Source organism: Palaemon carinicauda, chromosome 1 (assembly GCF_036898095.1).
Source record: "Palaemon carinicauda isolate YSFRI2023 chromosome 1, ASM3689809v2, whole genome shotgun sequence".
Taxonomy (NCBI): domain Eukaryota; kingdom Metazoa; phylum Arthropoda; class Malacostraca; order Decapoda; family Palaemonidae; genus Palaemon; species Palaemon carinicauda.
In genome coordinates this window covers 341,704-364,274 of record NC_090725.1, presented here as the reverse complement: position 1 = coordinate 364,274, position 22,571 = coordinate 341,704, and the positions used below count along the sequence as shown (strand labels likewise).

The 22,571-nt window shown below is 39.7% G+C and overlaps 1 protein-coding gene and 1 long non-coding RNA gene across 2 annotated transcripts in view; both read right to left on the bottom strand.

Annotated features, from left to right (window-relative positions):
- LOC137641336 (uncharacterized) overlaps window positions 1–22,571 on the bottom strand; it is a 386,962-nt gene that overhangs the window by 175,642 nt on the left and 188,749 nt on the right. The gene's annotated exons all lie outside the window — the stretch shown is intronic.
- BBS9 (Bardet-Biedl syndrome 9) overlaps window positions 1–22,571 on the bottom strand; it is a 196,429-nt gene that overhangs the window by 77,041 nt on the left and 96,817 nt on the right. Inside the window, exons 8-9 of the mRNA XM_068379472.1 lie at window positions 15,580–15,760; window positions 11,629–11,862 (exon numbers count right to left, since the gene is read on the bottom strand). Coding sequence (XP_068235573.1) covers window positions 11,629–11,862; window positions 15,580–15,760 — 415 coding nt within the window. The remainder of the gene's footprint in view (window positions 1–11,628; window positions 11,863–15,579; window positions 15,761–22,571) is intronic.

Here is a 22,571-nt window from a genome sequence, read left to right as displayed (position 1 = left end):
TACATAAAGTTTTAACGGAATGAAAATGGACATAAAAAAAAAAATTATGGGCAAGTTTCACTAAACATGAAGACTGGGCATAGTGTGGGTAGGGACTGTAAAGGAGTAATTTGAATTAAATACTACCAATTGGGTCAACTGGTGGGTTGGGAAGCTAGGTGAAACTTTCTGAAATATATGGCAGTCTCACTAAGTAAATCCTTAAATGCAGTTATCACTTAGGTTCCAACTTTCTGTAAAACAGATTATTGTTCCGTCTTCTTTAGTTCTATTACCTCCACTGATGATTATATTGTTTCTTCTCTAGAAGCTCGATTTAATCAACATCACCAGGAGTAATTTGAATTAAATACTATCAATTGGCTCAATTGAGGAATTGGGAAGTTAGGTGAAACTTGCTGAAATTCATGACAGTCTCACTAAGCAGATCCTTAAATGCAGGTAGAACTTGGGTTCCAACTTTCAGTAAAACTGATTATTGTTCAACCTTATTCATTTCTATTGACCCTCCACTGGTGTTCATACTTCTTCTTCTCTAAAAGCTCAATTTAATAAACATAATTAGGAGTAATTTGAATCAAATACTATCAATTGGGTCACCTGGTGGGTTTAGAAGTTAGTTTTGTAAACAAATGAGGAAGTCGGCTGATGTTCTCTCAGTTCATCCTGCTGTACATGAAAATGAGGAAAAAACCACTAAGGCAGAGCTCAAATGTGAGGAGTATCTCCTCTTCAAAGCTTATGTATCCTTACTGGTGAAAAATGCCCTAATAAGTTCTGAAGTTGCTTATTCTTCCAAGCCTTCTGAGACAGTTACTTCCAAGACTATTATACCCATCAATTCCCAAGCCTCATTGAATAGAATCGATAAATTGCCTCCAATTCAGAAAAAGGCTATAATTCCAGTTCTCATTTAGTCCTTAAGCCTTTTATACCACAGAGACATTCTGACTTGCATAAGACTAATCACTTAATTAATCTTGTTCTAGATTTAAACTTAATTTCCTGTCTTGAACCCATCACTGGCCGTAAAAAAATAAAATCTTTAAATTCATGGTTTGCAAGCTGGTTGACTAAAGAAATGCTGATTGTGGCTAATCAAGTAGGGATTGTTCTTGAAGCACTTTCCTTTGCAGATTCTATAGTAGGGTTTATTGCTAGTCTTTTAGAAAAGAAAGTTAGAGGACATCAGGATTTGAATGTCTTGGAAGCGGTTTCAGAACACAAAAATGCTAATAAACCATTAGCCTTTTTGTGTTATGCGATTAAAAGAAAGATACAGTATGTGCCTCTGTGGTGGGGTCAGTCTATGGGGCACACAAACAGGCATTAATTCCTCTTTTATTTTAGAATATGTTCTAGATATAGTAAATACTGAAAAGTGGTTGCTCAAGCATAGACCAGAGCACAAACTGATATTTTAAAGTCTTTTTCTAGAAATACTAAAGTTTTCTCCTTTAGGGCAAATATTTTAACCTAAGAATTATCACCAAGGAATACCTTTTATTCTAGCAGTAGAACATCAGAAGTCCGATCTAATAGAAGTACTGGAAGGGTTGCCAACCGGACTCGAAGGCCTTATCAGGTAAATTTCAGGAAGAAAACTTTCCCACTTCTAACTCGTTTGGGAAAGCCTTATTTCTGATACATAGCTAGTTGTAGTAAAAAAAAGTTGCCAGATTCACCTAACCTCAAATACTCCTTTGTCCAAAATGGAATTTTCATATGCAAGCTATCTTATCAATACAGCAAAAACTTAGATTTTACAGCTACAAATTGTAAACCCTCTAGAGAAAAAAGGGACAGAAGAGGTATTAAAGCCTTTGCTGGAGTTTTATATCAGATTATTTCAGGTCCCTAAAAGTTCAGGGATTGGAGACCAGTGTAGATGTCTCGGTCCTCAACAAGTTTACAGTTCTCACAAAGTATTTGATGGAAATACTCTTAACAGTTCTGGGGGCGATAGGAAAAAGGATTGGATATTTTCAATAAACCTCTCAATAAACATATGCTTAAATATGGTAAACCTTTTCCATGTCACTATCTATTCAATCACTCATTAGCAGATGTAGTGATGGCAATACAAAATATTCTGGACAGTTTAACAGAAGAAAAGGTGACTGAATATAACCCACACTATTCCAAAGAAAGGGCAACCACGAGATAAATGTATGCAAAAAGCAGCCGTGGCGACCAACCCCAATCCATGGGAAGGTAGAGCAAAGCCAGCAAGGGAGGAGACTCGCCACTGTTCTTCATTGCTTTTAACAACCAACCTTCCACCAGTTCCATATAACCTCCTCACATTCTACATTACATCCCTATCAACTCTATCACATGCTTTCTCCCCATCTATAAATACTAAATATACCTATTTATCTTTTGATAAATATTTATTACCTATGTGCCTGATTATAAAAATCAGATCTATACATCCTCTACCTCTTCTAAAGCCACCCTGCACCTCTAAGATTGCATCCTCCGTTTAATCCTTAATCCTATCAATTAACACTATCATACACTTTTCCAACCACACTTAATAAACTAATACTCATGGAATTAAAACACTCATGCACATCTCCTTTACCTTTGTATAGTGGAACAATACATTCACACACCCAGTCCACTGGGACCATTGACAATATAGAACATATTAAACAATCTCACCAACCATTCAAGTACAGTCACACACCTTCCTTTAACATCTCAGCCTTCCCACAATCTATACCATGTGCTTTTACTACTTTTGGATTAACTAGGGCTTTCTTCACTTTGTCTCCTGTAATCTCTCTCTCATTCTCATCTCCCATCACTGGCACCTCAACATCTGCAACAGCAATTAAACGTGCCTCCCTATCAACCTCAACATTCAACAAACTTTCAAAATATTCAGCCTAACTTTTTTTTTTGCCTCATCTACTTTCAATAACCTTCCATTTTCACCTTTCAATGTCTGTTCCCTCGTAGATCTACACTTCCTTCCTTGTAAAGGTAAAGACTATATAAATGATAGTGGATTGAAAACAGGGATTACACACCTCCAAAAATCAATACGCCATTAAAATTGACAGTAAATAAAATGAGAAAAGTACTTTTACTAAAAATTACATACTTTTATATGGTAGAAAAATAATGATAGTTCAAGTAATTATTGTCTGTTTTAGCAAGAAAAAATAAATCCTTTGGTAGTTAGCCCTGATCAGCTAATTTTGAAGCTTCGACTGCTGTATCAAGTAGTTTACAAATGAAAACAATGGAACAGGGATATATTCGCTGTGTTTTTATTTCATAATACTGTACTGTACAATACTGTGTGTTTATTATATTATTCTTATCAAAATCCTTTTTATTTCAAATACAGCCATAAAGTTTGGCCACGGTAAATGGAAATACGTATATTTTGGTCAACAGAGTAGGTTAGTTGAGCAATTCATGAGTGTTCAGATTTAAATTCTTTTATTTACGTATACGTAAGGATGTCTGCATTAAAAGTAAGTTTTGGTTCAAAAAGTGTTTTACGTGTATCATGGGTTTATAAGAGTGGTTTGAATGTTTATAAAAGCTTAAATTTATGAAAAAATGATATTTTGATTATAAAATAAATTTTTGAATATACTCACCCGGTGAATATATAGCTGCAACTCTGTTGCTCGACAGACAACTCTACGGAAAAACTCGCCAGCGATCGCTACACAGGTTGCGGGTGTGCCCAACAGCGCCATCTGTCGACCAGATACCCAGCTCTCAATGTAAACAAAGACTCAATTTTCTCCTCGTCCCACTGCGTCTCTATTGGGGAGGAAGGGAGGGTCATTTAATTTATATATTCACCGGGTAAGTATATTCAAAAATTTATTTTATAATCAAAATATCATTTTTAAATATTTAACTTAGCCGGTGAATATATAGCTGATTCACACCCAGGATGGTGGGTAGAGACCAGTAATATATGTTTACACTTTTATGAGCTAAGAGTTTTTATTTCATTTTAGAAGTTATCAAAAATAACAAAAACAAAATAAATAGGTACCTGGTAAGGAAGTCGACTTGAACAATTACTCTGCCTTTTAAGTACGTCTTCCTTACGGAGCCTCGCGATCCTCTTAGGATGCTGATCGACCCCTAGGAGCTGAAGTATCAAGGGTTGCAACCCATACAACAGGACCTCATCAAACCCCTAATCTAGGCGCTCTCAAGAAATGACTTTGACCACCCGCCAAATCAACCAGGATGCGAAAGGCTTCTTAGCCTTCCGGACAACCCAAAAAACAACAATAAAAACATTTCAAGAGAAAGATTAAAAAGGGTATGGAATTACGGAATTGTAGTGGTTGAGCCCTCACCCACTACTGCACTCGCTGCTACGAATGGTCCCAGTGTGTAGCAGTCCTCGTAAAGAGACTGGACATCCTTTAGATAAAAAGACGCAAACACTGACTTGCTTCTCCAATAGGTTGCGTCCATTATACTTCGCAGAGATCTATTTTGCTTAAAGGCCACGGAAGTTGCGACAGCTCTAACTTCGTGTGTCCTCACCTTAAGCAATGCTTGGTCTTCCTCACTCAGATGTGAATGAGCTTCTCGTATTAACAGTCTGATAAAGTAGGATAAAGCATTCTTTGACATAGGCAAAGATGGTTTCTTAACTGAACACCATAAAGCTTCAGATTGGCCTCGTAAAGGTTTAGTGCGCTTTAAATAGAACTTAAGAGCTCTCACAGGGCATAAGACTCTTTCTAGTTCATTGCCTACAATCTTCGATAAGCTGGGAATATCGAACGATTTAGGCCAAGGTCGAGAAGGCAGCTCATTTTTGGCTAGAAAACCAAGTTGTAGCAAACATGTGGCTTTTTCTGACGAAAATCCGATGTTCTTGCTGAAGGCATGAATCTCACTGACTCTTTTAGCTGAGGCTAAGCATACCAGGAAAAGTGTCTTTAAAGTGAGATCTTTCAGGGAGGCTGATTGTAGCGGCTCAAACTTGTCTGACATGAGGAATCTTAGTACCACGTCTAAATTCCAACCAGGTGTAACCAAACGACGCTCCTTGGAGGTCTCAAAAGACTTAAGGAGGTCTTGAAGATCTTTATTGTTGGAAAGATCTAAGCCTCTATGCCGGAAGACCGATGCCAACATGCTTCTGTAGCCCTTGATAGTGGGAGCTGAAAGGGATCGTCCTTTTCTCAGGTATAAGAGAAAGTCAGCTATTTGAGCTACAGAGGTACTGGTCGAGGATACAGAGACTGACTTGCACCAGTCTCGGAAGACTTCCCACTTCGATTGGTAGACTCTAAGGGTGGATGCTCTCCTTGCTCTAGCAATCGCACTGGCTGCCTCCTTCGAAAAGCCTCTAGCTCTCGAGAGTCTTTCGATAGTCTGAAGGCAGTCAGACGAAGAGCGAGGAGGCTTTGGTGTACCTTCTTTACGTGTGGCTGACGTAGAAGGTCCACCCTTAGAGGAAGACTTCTGGGAACGTCTACTAGCCATCGAAGTACCTCGGTGAACCATTCTCTCGCGGGCCAGAGGGGAGCAACTAGCGTCAACCTTGTCCCTTCGTGAGAGGCGAACTTCTGCAGTACCTTGTTGACAATCTTGAACGGTGGGAATGCGTAGAGATCCAGATGTGACCAATCTAGGAGAAAGGCATCTACATGTATTGCTGCTGGGTCCGGGACTGGTGAGCAATAGATTGGGAGCCTCTTGGTCAGCGAGGTCGCAAAGAGATCTATGGTTGGTTGGCCCCAAGTGGCCCAAAGTCTCTTGCATACATCCTTGTGGAGGGTCCATTCTGTTGGAATTACTTGCCCTCTCCGACTGAGACAATCTGCCATGACATTCAAGTTGCCTTGGATGAACCTCGTTACTAGTGATATGTCTTGACCTTTTGACCAGATGAGCAGGTCCCTTGCGATCTCGTACAACGTCAGTGAGTGGGTCCCTCCTTGCTTGGAGATGTACGCCAAGGCAGTGGTGTTGTCCGAGTTCACTTCCACCACTTTGCCTCGAAGGAGAGACCTGAAGCTTTTCAAGGCCAGATGTACTGCCAGCAGCTCCTTGCAGTTGATATGCATTATCCTCTGACTCGAGTTCCACAGTCCTGAACATTCCCGACCGTCTAATGTCGCGCCCCAGCCCACGTCCGATGCGTCCGAGAAGAGAACGTGGTTGGGAGTCTGAACAGCCAGGGGAAGACCCTCTCTTAGGTTGATACTGTCCTTCCACCAAGACAGACAAGACTTCATCTTTTCGGAAATGGGGATCGAGACCGCTTCTAGCGTCTTGTCCTTTTTCCAGTGAAAAGCTAGATGGTATTGAAGCGGACGGAGGTGTAGTCTTCCTAATGACACAAATTGTTCCAGGGATGATAGCGTCCCTACCAGACTCATCCACAGCCTGACTGAGCAGCGTTCCTTCTTCAGCATGTTCTGGATGCATAACAGGGCTTGACTTATTCTGGGGGCCGACGGAAAAGCCCGAAAAGCTAGACTGTGAATCTCCATCCCTAAATACACAATAGTTTGGGATGGGACCAGTTGCGACTTTTCTATATTGACAAGGAGACCCAATTCCTTGGTCAGATCTAGAGTCCACTTTAGATCCTTCAGACAGCGACGACTGGAAGAGGCTCTGAGAAGCCAGTCGTCCAAATAAAGGGAGGCTCGGATGTCCGATAAATGGAGGAATTTGGCTACATTCCTCATCAGCCTCGTAAATACGAGAGGAGCTGTGCTTAGGCCAAAGCACAGGGCCCGAAACTGGTAGACCACCTTTTCGAAAACGAATCTCAGAAAAGGTTGGGAGTCTGGGTGGATGGGGACGTGGAAGTAGGCGTCCCTTAGGTCTAAAGAGACCATCCAGTCTTCCCTTCTGACCGCTGCTAAGACTGACTTTGTGGTCTCCATGGAGAACGTCGTCTTTGTGACAAAGACATTCAGCGCACTGACGTCTAGCACCGGCCTCCACCCTCCTGTCTTCTTTGAAACCAAGAAGAGGCGGTTGTAGAATCCCGGAGATTGAAGGTCCGAGACTTTGACCACCGCTCCCTTCTCTAGCAAAAGAGACACTTCCCGTTTCAAGGCTCGTCTCTTTTCTTCCTCTCTGTACCTGGGAGAGAGATCGATGGGAGACGTTGCTAGAGGGGGTTTCCGTACAAAAGGGATCTTGTACCCCTCTCTGAGCAACTTCACAGATTGTGAATCTGCGCCTCTCTTCTCCCAGGCCTGCCAGAAGTTCTTGAGTCTGGCTCCCACTGCTGTCTGAAGTTGCGGGCAGTCAGACTCTGCCCTTAAAGGACTTGGATCCTTTCTTCTTCCCTCGCTTCCCTTCGGCACGAGCACCTCCTCTGCTGGAGGCTCTGCCACGAAAGGGCGGAATAAAGCGAGACGCTGGAGTGTCCATCCTTGGTCTAGCTGACAAGGTAGGCAAAGGGGGAGCTTTGCGAGCTGAGGACGCAACAAGATCGTGAGTGTCCTTCTGCACTAACGAAGCGGCTATTTCCTTAATCAGGACTTCTGGAAAAAGGCACTTGGAAAGAGGAGCAAAGAGAAGCTCAGATCTCTGGCACGGTGTAACTCCAGCAGAAAGGAATGAACAGAGATTTTCTCGGTTTTTAAGGACTCCGGACACAAAAGATGCAGCAAGCTCATTAGACCCATCACGGACGGCCTTGTCCATGCAGGACATAATGAGCAAGGAAGTCTCTTTATCTGTCGAAGAGATCTTCCTGCTTAGGGCTCCTAGACACCAGTCTAAGAAGTTAAAAACTTCGAAGGCCCTAAAGATTCCTTTCAAAAGGTGGTCCAGGTCCGATGATGACCAACAAATCTTAGAGCGTCTCATGGCAAGGCGGCGGGGAGAGTCTACAAGACTTGAGAAGTCGCCCTGGGCAGAGGCAGGAACTCCCAAGCCGAGAACTTCTCCCGTGGCATACCAGACGCTCGATCTAGAAGAGAGTCTAGCAGGGGGAAAAGCAAATGCTGTCTTCCCTAAACTCTTCTTGGACTGCAACCATTCTCCTATCACCCGCAAAGCTCTCTTGGACGAGCGTGCGAGGACGAGTCTAGTAAAGGCAGGAGTGGTAGACGGTATGCCTAAAACAAACTCTGAAGGCGGAGAACGAGGAGCCACAGAAACAAACTGGTCAGGAAACAGCTCTTTGAAAATGGCCAAAACTTTTCTAAAGTCCAAAGAGGGTTGAGTAGACTTAGGCTCGTCCAATTCTGATTGTGGTTCATCTATATGTGCAGCAACATCATCATCAGAAAGTTCCTCATCCGACAACTGATGAGGAAACGGCAACGGAGTGGGTAACGGCTGGTTCGCTGAGTCCGGTCGCACTGGTGCATGCGTGACTGAGCCGGACGCAACGTCATGGACCTGCTGCCCAGTCTGTGAGCTGGCAACAACCATGGTAGCGCGGGGACGCACAGCGTCTACCCCAGACTGTCTAGACTGATAGGGTTGCGCAGTGGAAACCACACTGGGTTGCGGAGGTTGACGCACCGCGTCAAAACAAGGCAACTCTGACGGTTGTTGAACATCCAGAACGTCAAAGGCAACCTCCGTGCGTCGCTTAACGTCAATATGCGGCTGGCAGATCACACTGGAACGCATGGGTGGAGGAACTCTCTCAACTGGTGTGCGTGAGAAGGTTACCTCAGCGTCCACAGGACGCACAACCGATCGCTTGGAGGGTTGTAGGCTAGGTACTGCACTAGCTGGTACGGCAGCAACCTTCTCCGCATGAAAGTCCTGCATCAGAGACGTAAGTTTAGACTGCATGTCTTGCAGTAGAGACCACTTAGGGTCTACGGGAGCAGGTGTAGGTGCGGCGACAGACGGTGTTAGTGTCTGAAGCGGTACCGCTTTGCCTCTCTTAGGTGGTGAGCAGTCATCGGATGACGGCAACGAGTCCGAACTGACCCAGTGGCTACAACCGGGCCGTTGGACTTGTGCTGAAGGGACCGATTTACGTTTTAACGGTCGCGAGACCTTGGTCCAAAGTTTCTTGCGAGAAACACCTTCAGAAGACGAGGTATAAATGGGCTCTCTCGTCTTAGGTAGGTAGGAGCGATCTTGGGGAGATACGCCCGATACCACGGAGGGAACGTCTGTTCGCTGATTAAAGCCTCTCGAACCCATACGTCGTACGACATTGCTTCTCCCCTGGACTTGGGAGCTTGCAAGAGGTCCCGGACTAGGAGGACGACAGGCACGAACAGACGAACCCTCAAGCGCAACACTGTCCACAACACTATCACTTGGCACTTTAGCACTTCCCACTGCACTTTGGCACTTAAGCTCCTTAACATCCGCCATGAGCTGATTACGGTCACTAGCAAGGGACTCAACTCTCTCACCCAGAGCCTGGATGGCACGCATCATGTCAGCCATCGATGGTTCCTGAGTGCTAGGAGGGGGGTTAGGAGCAACCACTACAGGGGAAGGAATAGGTTGTGGGGCATGAGGAGAGGATACATCAATAGAACGAGAAGAACTTCTCCTAACTCTATCTCTCTCTAGCCTACGTGTGTACTTTTGAAATTCGATAAAATCGAATTCCGAAAGGCCAACGCACTCCTCACACCGATCTTCCAATTGACAGGTTTTATCCCGACAATTGGAACAAACAGTGTGAGGGTCGATAGAAGCCTTCGGAAGACGCCTAGAACAGTCCCTAGCATTGCATTTCCTAAATTTGGGAACTTGTGAAGGGTCAGCCATTTTGAATTGGTCAAGGGAAATTCCAAAAAACGATCAAAAAGTCATCAACAAAGAATCCGATATAAAAAAGAGTTCAAGGATTTGTGTGAAGAAAAACCCTGCACAGCGAAAGCTCAAAACTAGAATATAGTACTTCACCAATTAGATGTGAAAAACTCCAGTTTAGCAACAGCGAGTAAAGTACGTCTTGTCGACACGTCGACAGAGAGAAAATTGAGTCTTTGTTTACATTGAGAGCTGGGTATCTGGCCGACAGATGGCGCTGTTGGGCACACCCGCAACCTGTGTAGCGATCGCTGGCGAGTTTTTCCGTAGAGTTGTCTGTCGAGCAACAGAGTTGCAGCTATATATTCACCGGCTAAGTTAAATATTTAAAAATAAAAAATATGAAAAATTCAAAATATAATGAAAAAATATACTGTACATTTCTGTATCTACTTCACACTTTTTTCAGCCATTGCAGGGATGCCTGGAACAGGATTGTCGAGGGATTACTGAATTGGCCTTTATATAATTTTATTTTTCCGAATTATGACCAGCATCACATGAATCCCTTAGAAATATTGCTTCATCACCAGCTAATTGTTGAAAGTCAAGACGCTACCCACAACTCTCTGGTTGGCAATTTTGTGAAAACACTGATTATGGGTTCAATAACAGTAGAATTTATTGTAATAACAGCAGAAAATTGGAAAGATAAAGAGTGCAACTCCTTCACTCAAAGCATATAGTAGCAATAGGAAAGCACTACAGTACTTGTGTGACATCAGACCTTTATCACCCATACACTGACCTGGCTTTTATTTGAAAAGCACTGTCCTTAGGCCCTGGTCACAGACACAGGGAAAAGGCGACAGGACCAGGGTGACAGGCAACAGAGCAACACACTTAGGGACCACTAAATACAGGGATCACCACTGCAGTCATTGCTCCCAGGTCACTGGCCTGGAAACACCTCTGAATCCCTGGTGTTACTACTGGGGTCACCGGGGCCGAGTAGCTTTAGTTACCCGCTCCTTCAAAAGACTTTGAGGGCCTACCTGTATGACCTAAGGAGGGCCAAGCTTTCCTTAGTTTATTTGTCAGTGGTGGTCTATAGGAAAGAGCTTCCAGCACATGTTGGAGTGTGGCTATTACCTCAAACTCCACAAATCCTGAAAAACTCTCCCTGCTCCTGAAGCATGCTCCACGGGCTTAAGCCAGGGGTATATATGCAGAAGCTTCAGAAATGGCGAATTCAAAGACGAAAGCAAACAGCTTACAGTCTCCCCCTCAATTCATGTGCTTACTGAGATTAAAACCAAGGAGAACTTGGCCTTTGTGCTCCTCAAAGCAAACACCCGCCTATGGGAGGCCACGATCTACACACAGTAACAAAGAAGATAATTGCAACAATTATGCCACAAAGTTATGATTGGATCTATCACCAGTTTATCAAAACCAAAGAAGAGTACACTATAATCTTACAATCCTACTTCATTCCATTATTATACACAAAGCTGATATCACCATTCAAAGTAAAAGTATAAGTAAAATATTAAAACAGCCTTGGATGGGATGGAACAGTACGTGCGTACCGGTTGCTACTGAAGACAAAAGGCAAAAAGTCTTCCACATGCAGGTGGAAGGAGCTTCTTACCTATGTGCACCACTTCAATGGCCGTTTCAACTCTGTGAAAACAATCCCCTATCATAAAAGACAAAAGGTTTTTATATGTGTAGGAAAAATCTGATTTTCCTTTAATAGGGCTAAATGTGTAATGAATTCTGTTCACTCACTTTTTTTCCTTTTCTCTTTCTGCCTGAACATAACTAGGTCTGTCTTCCTTTGACCCGTTTTTATAAATTCAAGTAAAACTAAATTTCTAAATGATACTCGATACTAACTTATAAACAATAACTTACATATTGTTCTAAGTACGAAAGTATCCTGGGTTACAGCCAGAGGCTTCTCCACACAGATGTTCACTCTGACACAATTCAGTGGGATGTGAGCTGTTAATCGCACAACTACTGGCACTGCTGGCACACCATCAGGATCTTGAACCTTTGTGCTACCTAACCATCTTTCCAACTGTGTCCCAATAGATCCCGACACCAACAAGTCATTATCACCTCGATTCCCTCCAACAAGTGTTCCTGAAAAATAATGACAACAAATCTGCATTTCATATTTCACTATGTCATATGGAACACCAAATACCCTTTCATAATTTGCATGCATTTATCTAGATACCATCAACATCTCTTCTAAAATACTGAAATTCAGATATGGATTCCATTCATTATAAAAATACTTTTCTAAGTATAAATGACTTTATAATCAATCAGCTTTCATCTACAGATTTATGTTCTATTTCATGAATAAACAACAAAGCTTGATGACCACTACACCAAAATAAACTTATAAACATTATACGTAAGACCCATAATGCACTATTTTTACTAAAGGATATTGCCACATGTGTAATGGAAACCCAAGAGATGTAGTTTTTCATGATAAAAAAGATTTGTTCTACATTTCCATTTAGCATTATGCATTAAAGGCTATTTCAATTAAATTACCAGATATTCTCTACAAGCAAAATAAACCATAACATTCCTTCTTCCAGGCCAAGTTTAAGAAACAAGTTGATGATTATTTTCTATGCATTAAAATGATCATAATAGCTATGTTGCACAAAGATAATTTTAGCTATTATTTTTATTATTATTATTATTATTACTATCCAAGCTACAACCCTAGTTGGAAAAGCAAGATGCTATAAGCCCAGGGGCTCCAACAGGGAAAAATAGCCCAGTGAGGAAAGGAAATAAGGAAATAGATAAATGAAGAGAACAAATTAACAATAAATCATTCTAAAATAAGTAACAACGTCAAAACAGACATGTCATATATAAACTATTAACAACATCAAAAACAAATATGTCATAAATAAACTATAAAAAGACTCATGTCCGCCTGGTCAACAAAAAAGCATTTGCTCCAACTTTGAACTTTTGAAGTTCTACATATTAAGATAATGAGCTTTATGGGGTAGGCTAAGTTACTTGAGATCCCTCTCTACTGCCAGAGTTCTAGCCCATTAATGAGGAGAGTCTGTTCATCTGTTGACAAATATACCAATACTCTCATGAAATGTGATTGTGCTCCTCATCTTTGAATGACTCGTCTCGTCAGTGAAGAGTAGTAGGTCTGAAGATAGGGTATAGAGAGCATCTAAAATTGGACTACATTCCTCTAACCTCCTGACTGTCTTGTTGAAAGAAACATGTTATTCAAGTTTTCCTGTGCTGTTGACCATCTTACAGATAACTTCCATCAATGAGATCTAATTGAGCACTTCTACATGGATCTACATTCATCATTAACCCCTTCACTACGAGGCAGTGGAACTGTCCTTAGTAGCTATATACGAGATTTGTCACAATCGGATATACATGCACACTTACTCTATAATAAGATACATTTCATTGTTTATTTGTTTTACTGCCGATTACAGAATAAATTTTTCATAGGTTTGCTTTATTTTCTATTATATTTCACTCTAAACAACCAAAATATTCTTTACATTCATTGTGAAGTGATTACAGTATATAATATGTTTTCAGATATTTGTTTTACATTTTACTTTAAATAATGGTAAATCACTATGATTTTATGTTTAAAAAAACTTTATATTCATTGAATTAACTATGTTATTTCATAATAATTCCATAGTAAATATCTGTCGAAACAGACAAAAGTATTAGTCAGGAATAATGGAATTTACATCATACAGAAATGTGATGGAAATATCCATTTATATCCTTTGACACAAGAATTATTCTATAATGTATAATTATAAGATATATGATAAACAAACCTTTTGTCTAATGCACTAGGTTTTTATTATCTATCTCTCTCTCTCTCGAGAGAGAGAGAGAGAGAGAGAGAGAGAGAGAGAGAGAGAGAGAGAGAGAGAGAGAGAGAGAGAGAGAGAGAGAGAGAGAGAGAGAGAGAGAGAGAGAGAGAGAGAGATAATAAAAACCTAGTTCATTAGACAAAAGGTTTGTTTGTTCTTCTGTAGTTCCACCCTGTGTGTAACTGACAATATGAACTGGATAATTCATGCTTTGGGTATTTCACGGACTTGGAAATAGGGAATGTGCATGTAAGATCATGACAAATATTATACAGAATGTCAATAAAAAGAAATAATGATAGTAGGCTAACTTTTACTTGTGAAAACAATGAACAATACTAATATGAAATATATATCTAAAACACGAAAACCATATCATTTTGTAAATACTATGCAAAGCAGAGCAGATTTTCCATTCTTTCTGGCGGAAAACCAAGATTCATAGTATTGGTCCTAAAAAGTCAAAAGTCTGCCCCTTCTTGTTTATCTTTAGCTTCATGAATTACATCTCTATATCTCCTGGTTGCAAAAAAATCTAGATTTTAACACTTTCAAACATACTGTTGTACAATTGTGTGACACACGGTTGGTACAAGACATCCTGCACGTCCCTCAAGACTGGGTCTCCATTGATCGTCTAAAACCTGCTTATCTCCTGCCAGATGACCCGCCTACAGTTCGCCTCTCTAGATCAGGGCGCCCTATTTAACTTGTACAGTATGTCATTTTTAGGGGGGGAGCCATGTACCAACCGTGTGTCAATGTACTTTGGAAGTTTGGCAAGAAGTACAGGCGCGGACCCAATCCTTAGCATCCTTAGACTGTATACACAAGAGAACTATGAAGCATTTTAAAATGAGTCAATATCTGGCATACCACTGAAAAATGTGGAGTGCACCTTACAAACAATAAAAATATACCTTACATAGCAGACAGCCTTTCTCTTGGTGTTTCTTTATTTGCAACAGGAGTGTGCTTCACACCTTATCAGGAAACGTTTCCCACACGGAAAAACAAAATCTCAACAATTTTTTATCATCGATTTTAGATGTAAATACTCAAATCCTTGGGATCCATTTTTTTCTTTTCTCTGTTTACCTTTTCTTCATCAAGTGTCTTTATTTCTTCCCCTTTTAATACAGGTTAGTTTTGATTGGCATAGAACATATTAATGTATCCTCCATTTGGTTGCTGATGATCTAGCTTGAGTTAAGATACCCTGAGAAAGGTACCTTGATCCTCTCCAATTTGGTACCTCAAGTTCCTAAGCTCAAAACAGAAACCACAAGACACACTGGGTCTCTTTAAAGAATTCATTTAGTCTTAAGGCCTAGTAATCTTCTATAGCCTTCCAGGAAATGTGTGCATCTAGCTATTGGGGAGACTTTGCTAACATGAACTTCTAAAAAAAATAGTCCTATGCTCAACCATAGATCAGAATGTAGTGATGCCAAACTTCTACCCTCTGAGTGTCAAAAGCTATAACCTCTCAATACGAGTTATTTCCCTTTTGTATCTTGAAATCCTATGGGAGCCCTTTAGAGCTCCTTCACATTAACTGTTTCAACTGACTACAATCCATCTATCATCACTACGTTCTGGTCTCTGGTTGAGCATGGGCATCTTGAGAATTATGCTCAAGACAACCATGGCCTTCTATGCCTAATTGGCATTGCTACCTAGTAATGCCATAGGGAGTAGGGACCTATCTTGATTCTCAGCATAAAACTGTGGTTTTCACTCTATTAATCATATCAAGGAGCTCAGACTTTGAAAGTATGAAGCAAATGAATTCCAGGAAAGATACACTGAAATAATGAAATATCATAAATAAAATAATCAATGTAAAAGCCAGTTACAAGAGTCACAAAGAGAAAAATTGCATTTTGTCATCAGATCTATCACATTTAAAGAACTTTATTTGCACTGAAAGAATTGCATGATACTGTACCTGTATCTTTAGTAGATGCTTTAATGATCCTGTGAAGCTGAGCCAACTCTTTGTCGGTCTGGTTGTAATTAATCTCTCTAGTTTCTGTTGGCGGTGCAACAAAGAGGGATGGGTCTGTACCCAAATATGCAACCTGAAGCTGGCCTGTATCCCCTAAGAATACAACAGCACCCTTGATACCCTAAATTAGAAGAATGGAAATTAGGAAATCAATCAATAATCATATTTTACTAGAAGTATATTTTAACCCTTTTACCCCCAAAGGACGTACTGGTACGTTTCACAAAACTCATCCCTTTACCCCCATGGACGGACCGGTACGTCCTTGCAAAAAAATTCTATAAAATTTTTTTGAGAAAATTCAAGCATTTTCCAAGAGAATGAGACCAACCTGACCTCTCTATGACAAAAATTCAGGCTGTTAGAGCAATTTAAAAAAAATATACTGCAAAATGTGCTGGGAAAAAAATAACCCCTTGGGGGTTAAGGGTTGGAAATTTCCATATAGCCTGGGGGTAAAAGGGTTAAGAAAAATAAGGATACAGTACTAGGTGATCCTTTGCTCTGAAAGTTTATTGTTCATACTAAACCAACCATTTATATAAAGCCTTCATTCCTCATCCAAATCTCCAAATTCTAAGTATTCTGATAAACTTCCATAAAGAAGCAGGGTAGCTAAGCATGACTGTTCATACATAATTGACTAAGATCCATCAGTAAGTAGTAATAATCCACCTCATTGTTTAGTATGTCAAGATGTAAGAGCAAAAGTATGCATGCATCAGGGGCTACTCAAGAGGTCTGTCAGAGGTAGATCCTTTCCAACAAATTAATTAGGGGAGTAAGCCAATGTGTGTTTCAGGCTGAATGACTTCCCATCAGCTGACATGTATGAGTATTAGACAAGAATCAGAGACACAAGGTGTTATCAGTTGTGTCACTCACCAGGCAGGAGTTCGGGATTAGTGCTGGTGGCTGGACCAAGTTAGTCTCTGTTAGGGTACTCTTTTACTGAAATATTCTAAAGGCATATAAGGAATGTTCTGTCCATTTCAGTAACACATTTCTGAGGCTAAAACTAATGTCCCAGAGATCATTATAAAAATTAGATGCAATGGAACACTGATGATTTGGCAGGAGCAAAGTAGTGCTGTGTTGTGATGGGGTATGGGATATAATTGTTGATCATAGTTTGTTACTCAAATTTTACTTGCTTTCAGTTTCCTTCTTCAAAGATGTATGTTTTCTTCTGGATCTTAGTGGTCTATTTCAAGGCAGATTTATCTTTATCTGTATCTTTTTGTGCTATTTTTATGTATATTTGTTCCTTTTAAAAATCTGCTTTCATGCTTTCAACTTTAATTGTCATGTTAATTTTACCTGTCTTTGAAATTTTCTTTTATATGTGATAAGTGCAAATATATGTGTGCAGTGACTGTAGCTTTTATTATTGTAATTACGTAGATTTTTTTTTATTTCGGGAATTTGGAAGGGTATATCATCATAATTTTATACAGTATTTCATTTTAACTATCTTTAATTTTTTGTCTAGTTGATTCATTCATATATATATATATATATATATATATATATATATATATATATATATATATATATTGTGTTGTGTTGATATTTATCCATATTGACTCATTAGGGGTAATTTGAATGAATTACTACCAATTGTGTCACGTGGTGGGCCGGGAATTCGGGGAAAACTCGCTGGTAAGAGACTGATGTCTCGCCAGGTAAATCCTGAACTGCTGGGTAGCAGTTAGGTTCCAACTTCTTTTATGGCCTCTCGTGGCATGGTTGTTTTCGACCTGACCTTTCATTAGAAGGGGCCAGCGTTCGATCCCAAGTATGAGGTAGAAATTTATATATATATATATATATATATATATATATATATATATATATATATATACTGTATATATATATATATATGTGTGTGTGTGTGTTTTATATAGTGTGTTTGTGTGTGTGTGTTTTATATAGTGTGTGTGTGTGAGTTTTTGAGTGGTTATTTTCCCACTGATCACAAAAGGATGGGGCTAACTGGCTGGCTGACATAAAGAATATTGGAAAGGATATGTGGGAACATAAATATTGCAAACCCCCGTTGTAGATTGCTACTAGTGTCAGGATAAAGCTTACAGCAGGATAGGCTTTTCTGGGGTTCCTCAAGCTCTAGAAGTCCATCTCTTCATGGATGCTTCAATGCATGGCAGGAAACTCACCTTCTTGGTCAGCAAGTGACAGGGTCCTGGTCAGAGACAAACACGAAGTGGCACATCACCTTTATGGGCTTGAAAGTAGTATATTGTTCTTTCCCTTCAGTCTTTTGTATCACCAGTAGAAGGCTATGTTATCAGAGTTATGGTGGACAACACCAAACATTTATAGACTAGAGATGGAGACTTTCATATGGGCAGGTATCAAGAGTCAACATTATCCCAACGACTGTGCCAGGGCATCATAAATGATATCCTCAGCAAGGAGAATTAAGTTCTGCTTTCAAAGTGATTGTCGGATCCAGAAACCTGTAAGGCTCTTTGGTAATTGTAGGCCATACATCAATAGGTCGTCTTCATGCTGAACCATAAGTTCTGTTATGTTACTCCATGCAACTGGTTCCAGCAGCATGAAAGCTCGAGTCCATGTTTTAAAGTTGGGGTAATCTCGATGCTTTCATTTTTCCTTCAATCAATCTGAACGTGCAAATGTCAGTGAATACCAGAACCTCTAAATACTACCAGCTGTTATGTAACCATGCCAACTCAGAAAAGGTCCCTGAAGCAGCCACATGGCCACAGATTCCCCCTTAGAATTCAAGGATTTGAAAATCCCTACTGCCACTATTTTTAAATCCTGCCAACTTTCAATTATAACTATCTACCAGGACAAGTGGAGCAAATAATTTAATTGGTGTAATAAGACAAACATTAATACACTCAGTGTCTCATTTCCTGTTACTACATACTTTTCATTAAGTTCTCCTACTAGTTAGACTTTTCTTGCAATATTTTTTGAGGTTCTTGTATGCTTTCACTTTAATGCCTCAAAGTGGCTTCCATTTTGAGGCACTGAAGGGAAACCATACATAAACCTACGGAAATATTTACAAGAAAAGTCTTACTAGTAGGAAAACCCATTTTTAAAAGTAAAAGCAACATAAATTAATCACTGGCCAACTTACTAAATTCACTAAGTGAATATCTTGGGCACTTGTTTTTTTTTTCTATTCCATCCCAAAGCACTACTGGTTCCATCCAACCTTTGCAAATCCTCAGACTCTCAGGTGCTCCGCTAAAACTTAGGCTCGATATAATTGAAGGGTTTGGTATGAACAAATAATTTTCTAATGATAAAAGGGATTTTGACGAAGGAAAAATCTATTTCTGGGGAGAGACCTGTGACGCCCGGTGAAAAGGGTCCTTCTTTACACTTTTCTGATATAAACCTTCCAAATATACCAGAGAAAGATAAAAGCATGGAATGCAGAGGTTACTACCCTCGCGCGAGCACCTTGTGGGTGTTGTGTATAAAGCAGGGGCGTGTGAAAGCCACTATTCACAGGCTGTCTTCCATTTAGATAATTCCTTCATCAAAGGGAAGGGCCGTAACAGAGGCCCTAGATACCACACTTGAACCACGCCACCGACGCCTAACACGAGCGCCCTCTAGGACATCCTTCTGTTTTGGACTTGCTTTTCAAATACTGTAGCTCATTCAACTACATGTGAAGTGCCCACCTCTAACCCCTTCATTCTCACTGGGTCATATACTTTTTATGTTAATCACTGAAATGGAAAATTACTAATAACAAATGGCTTGTTGTGCATGTGTGACCAGTTATTCTTAGTTATCCTACATCTTTACCCTGCAAGACATCACAACACACAAGGCTAGTGCCCTTTGGACTGCAAAATTACTCTTTAATGTTGATAGGCTTTAAGTTTTTATGGTATAACAATACCATAAAAACTTGAATTCAGTGGTATGGAAACTTGTATCTTAAGTTTCAAGCAGATTATTCTATGGAATATCTGATAGATATGTTGTATACCTACCGTTATACACGGAGAAAATACATATCTGATTTGAAATACACTGTTTAAAATATAACCTGTAATTGAAACATCAAATCCAGCTCTAGACATTACACAGCACCAAAATTTAAAAATTTTCACACTGACAAATCAACCTCTACTGTAATTTGACTAATCAAAAAATATCATAATGCCAATAGTAAATGAATTACTGTATAGAGCTACTTGAAGGTTTTAAACAAAATAAATATTGTTCTAATTACAACCCTGATTACCAAATCTAAAATATTTTTTTTACAATTATTAGTCATTTGGATTGACTTGAACTATGTTAGCCAAATAAGAACTTTTCTTAAAATTTTTAATCAAATTATTTAATGTAATATGACAATAATATGTCAAATGTGTATTAGTAATTTCAGACATCCCTGTTTTAAAATGTGACTATTATAATACAAAAACTAGCACATAAGTTACGGTACAGTCACTGATTCTTAGTTTGAAATTTCTTTCTTCATTACTTAATAGTTTTGTAGCAATCAAGTGACGGCTAAACATTTATATTCTATGTGATGGGACACTGAACAAGCCCTGATTTCTTTTATTTGTAAAATAATTAATTGATTACAAGTTCACGAGAATATCGCTGACCATTCTGAATTATATACTGATGGTAGTTTCCTGAATACTGATATGTTGATCCTAGCCACAAATTGTTTCATGAATCTGATATAATATTGTTGCTATCGTTGCATAGTTCATGTGCCGCTGATCTGGATGGTAAAAGGGAGGCAACATCCTCAACATAAGCAACAGCATCATTGGACATTTCTGAACTAGTGGGTGACTTAAAAGGTTCAAGTGATGGCAGTAGTTTAAAAAATAATTCAGAATGAACCATACAATGACATGGATAAATCAATTGAATTATACTGTAACTTTACATTTTGCATGAATTCATACTTTAACTAAATCTGTTTCCCTACTTCAATACTCTAATTAAGGCTTAAAACATAAAAATATGAACTGTAAAGGCAGGAAATGCACGCTACACATATAAATAAAAAAATACAGTACACAATACACACTATTCTAAGAAGTAAAATAATATGAACCATGAGAACACAATTGTCTGACATACCCAAATTTATTTTTATTTCTAGTTTCCTTAAAACGTATGATCAAAGTAAAACATGCAAAAAAATCACCATAGTAGTTACACTTCTTATAAGTCCTAACCATAAGGAAAACTATATTCTAAAATAGTGAATAATACCTTAATAAAATAATTTTAAGAATTAGCAGACATATTTCTGCTTTAAACAACTGCACTGCTGAGAGTTGAACCAGCAGTTTAATTAGAACTCACAGAGCTCACCCAGATGATACGAGAATAATCAAAATAATACCGAGTACAGAAAAATAAATTGTTTCAAAAAATTGAATTGTTTATTATTTGTTAGACTATATCATGTACACTAAATCATCCAAAATTTTTCAGCCACTTTAGACAAAAAAGAATTGTAAAATGTCATCTGGTAATACTGTGCAGGTGTGGGTAGATTTCCAGGTCTCGTGCAGTTCAAAGATATCACAGTTGCATTTGTCATTGTTTCAAATTTTCTATTTTTCTGTTTGGGTATTACTTTCACTTTATTTTCATCTATCACTCATTCCTCAGGAAACAACATGGATTTTGCTTACAAGCAATATGTTGACTGGCATATTTTTCCCTGATTTCAAAAGACTGATGACATTTCAATATCCAAATTGTGGTTTTCACAACTTATAGATGGCAGTTCATAATAAGGGTATTTTTGGGCTCGAGCCATGTCGTCCTGATGGAAGTTCCTCATTGGCAGCTTCTATCCTCCGGAGCGAATATCCCGAGAGATATCATGTATAAATTACGGACGTGTTAATAACATGCCCTGGTTATCCTTCCCCGAATAGAGTTAACTTTGTCTTAAAGGATAGGGGATAGGGTAGGAAACGTGGGCGAAAGAGCCATTACGACTCCCGATCTCAATGTGCTACAACTAACACATTTCCTGTTGATCTATTCCCTTTCCCAGTTGCCATTTTTGACGGTCGCTTGGAGATTTTCTGCCTGTTTTTCTTAGCTTTTTGAGTGATTTTCAATCATGGAAGCTTCAGCTTCTTCCTCATTGACTAAGTTGAGTAACCCCCTTTTTGTGTGTTGGAGAATTTCGCAGCTCTCCCCACTGTTTATTTTGATTTACATGCTTTTAGTGTTCCGTGACCAGCATGCAGTCGGCGCCATTGCATCATGTTACCAAATCGCTCAAAAATGCTTAGTTTAGTCATATTATTGTAGGAATATGTTTTACATTATTCTTTTAAGGTGTGGTATGTTTATGGTATCACCCAATCCTCCTTTGGTGTTTCTTGTGTTTTTTATCGGTATTGACTTACTGTAGGCTAGCCTACTCTAGCCGGCGGCCATGCCTGGTAAATTTTCACTTGTGCAACATCCCCTTCTTTCACCTAACCTTACTGGTTGGGTGAGGCCGTTTATCCTCTCATGCTGTCGATTCGTCATGGGGGGAGGAGGTCTTGAAGGTCCCTCTAGGAGTTTGATAGTGTTTTCAGTTGTCCTAGGGTGACTGTTTTCACTTTCTACTTAGCCTATATGTTTGACGAGGCGGCACAGGTCTTGGGATCCTGATCCCTATGTCTACTTATATTTACCCATTGGAACGTTTTACCCCTTATTCTGATGCTGATTAGTAGACTCCCTTGTGTCGCCTTCACCATTATTAGGCTTCTCTCTTAGTCTTTGGTAGGCTATGCCTGGTTGTGAGGACTTGTCCTCTGTGCCCTATCACGGCAGGCCCCTTGGAAGACTATTGCCGTTTTAGTGTTGCTGTTGGGCCTTCCTGTCATGCCGCCTCACCATTTTCTGAGTCTCCCATCACCTCC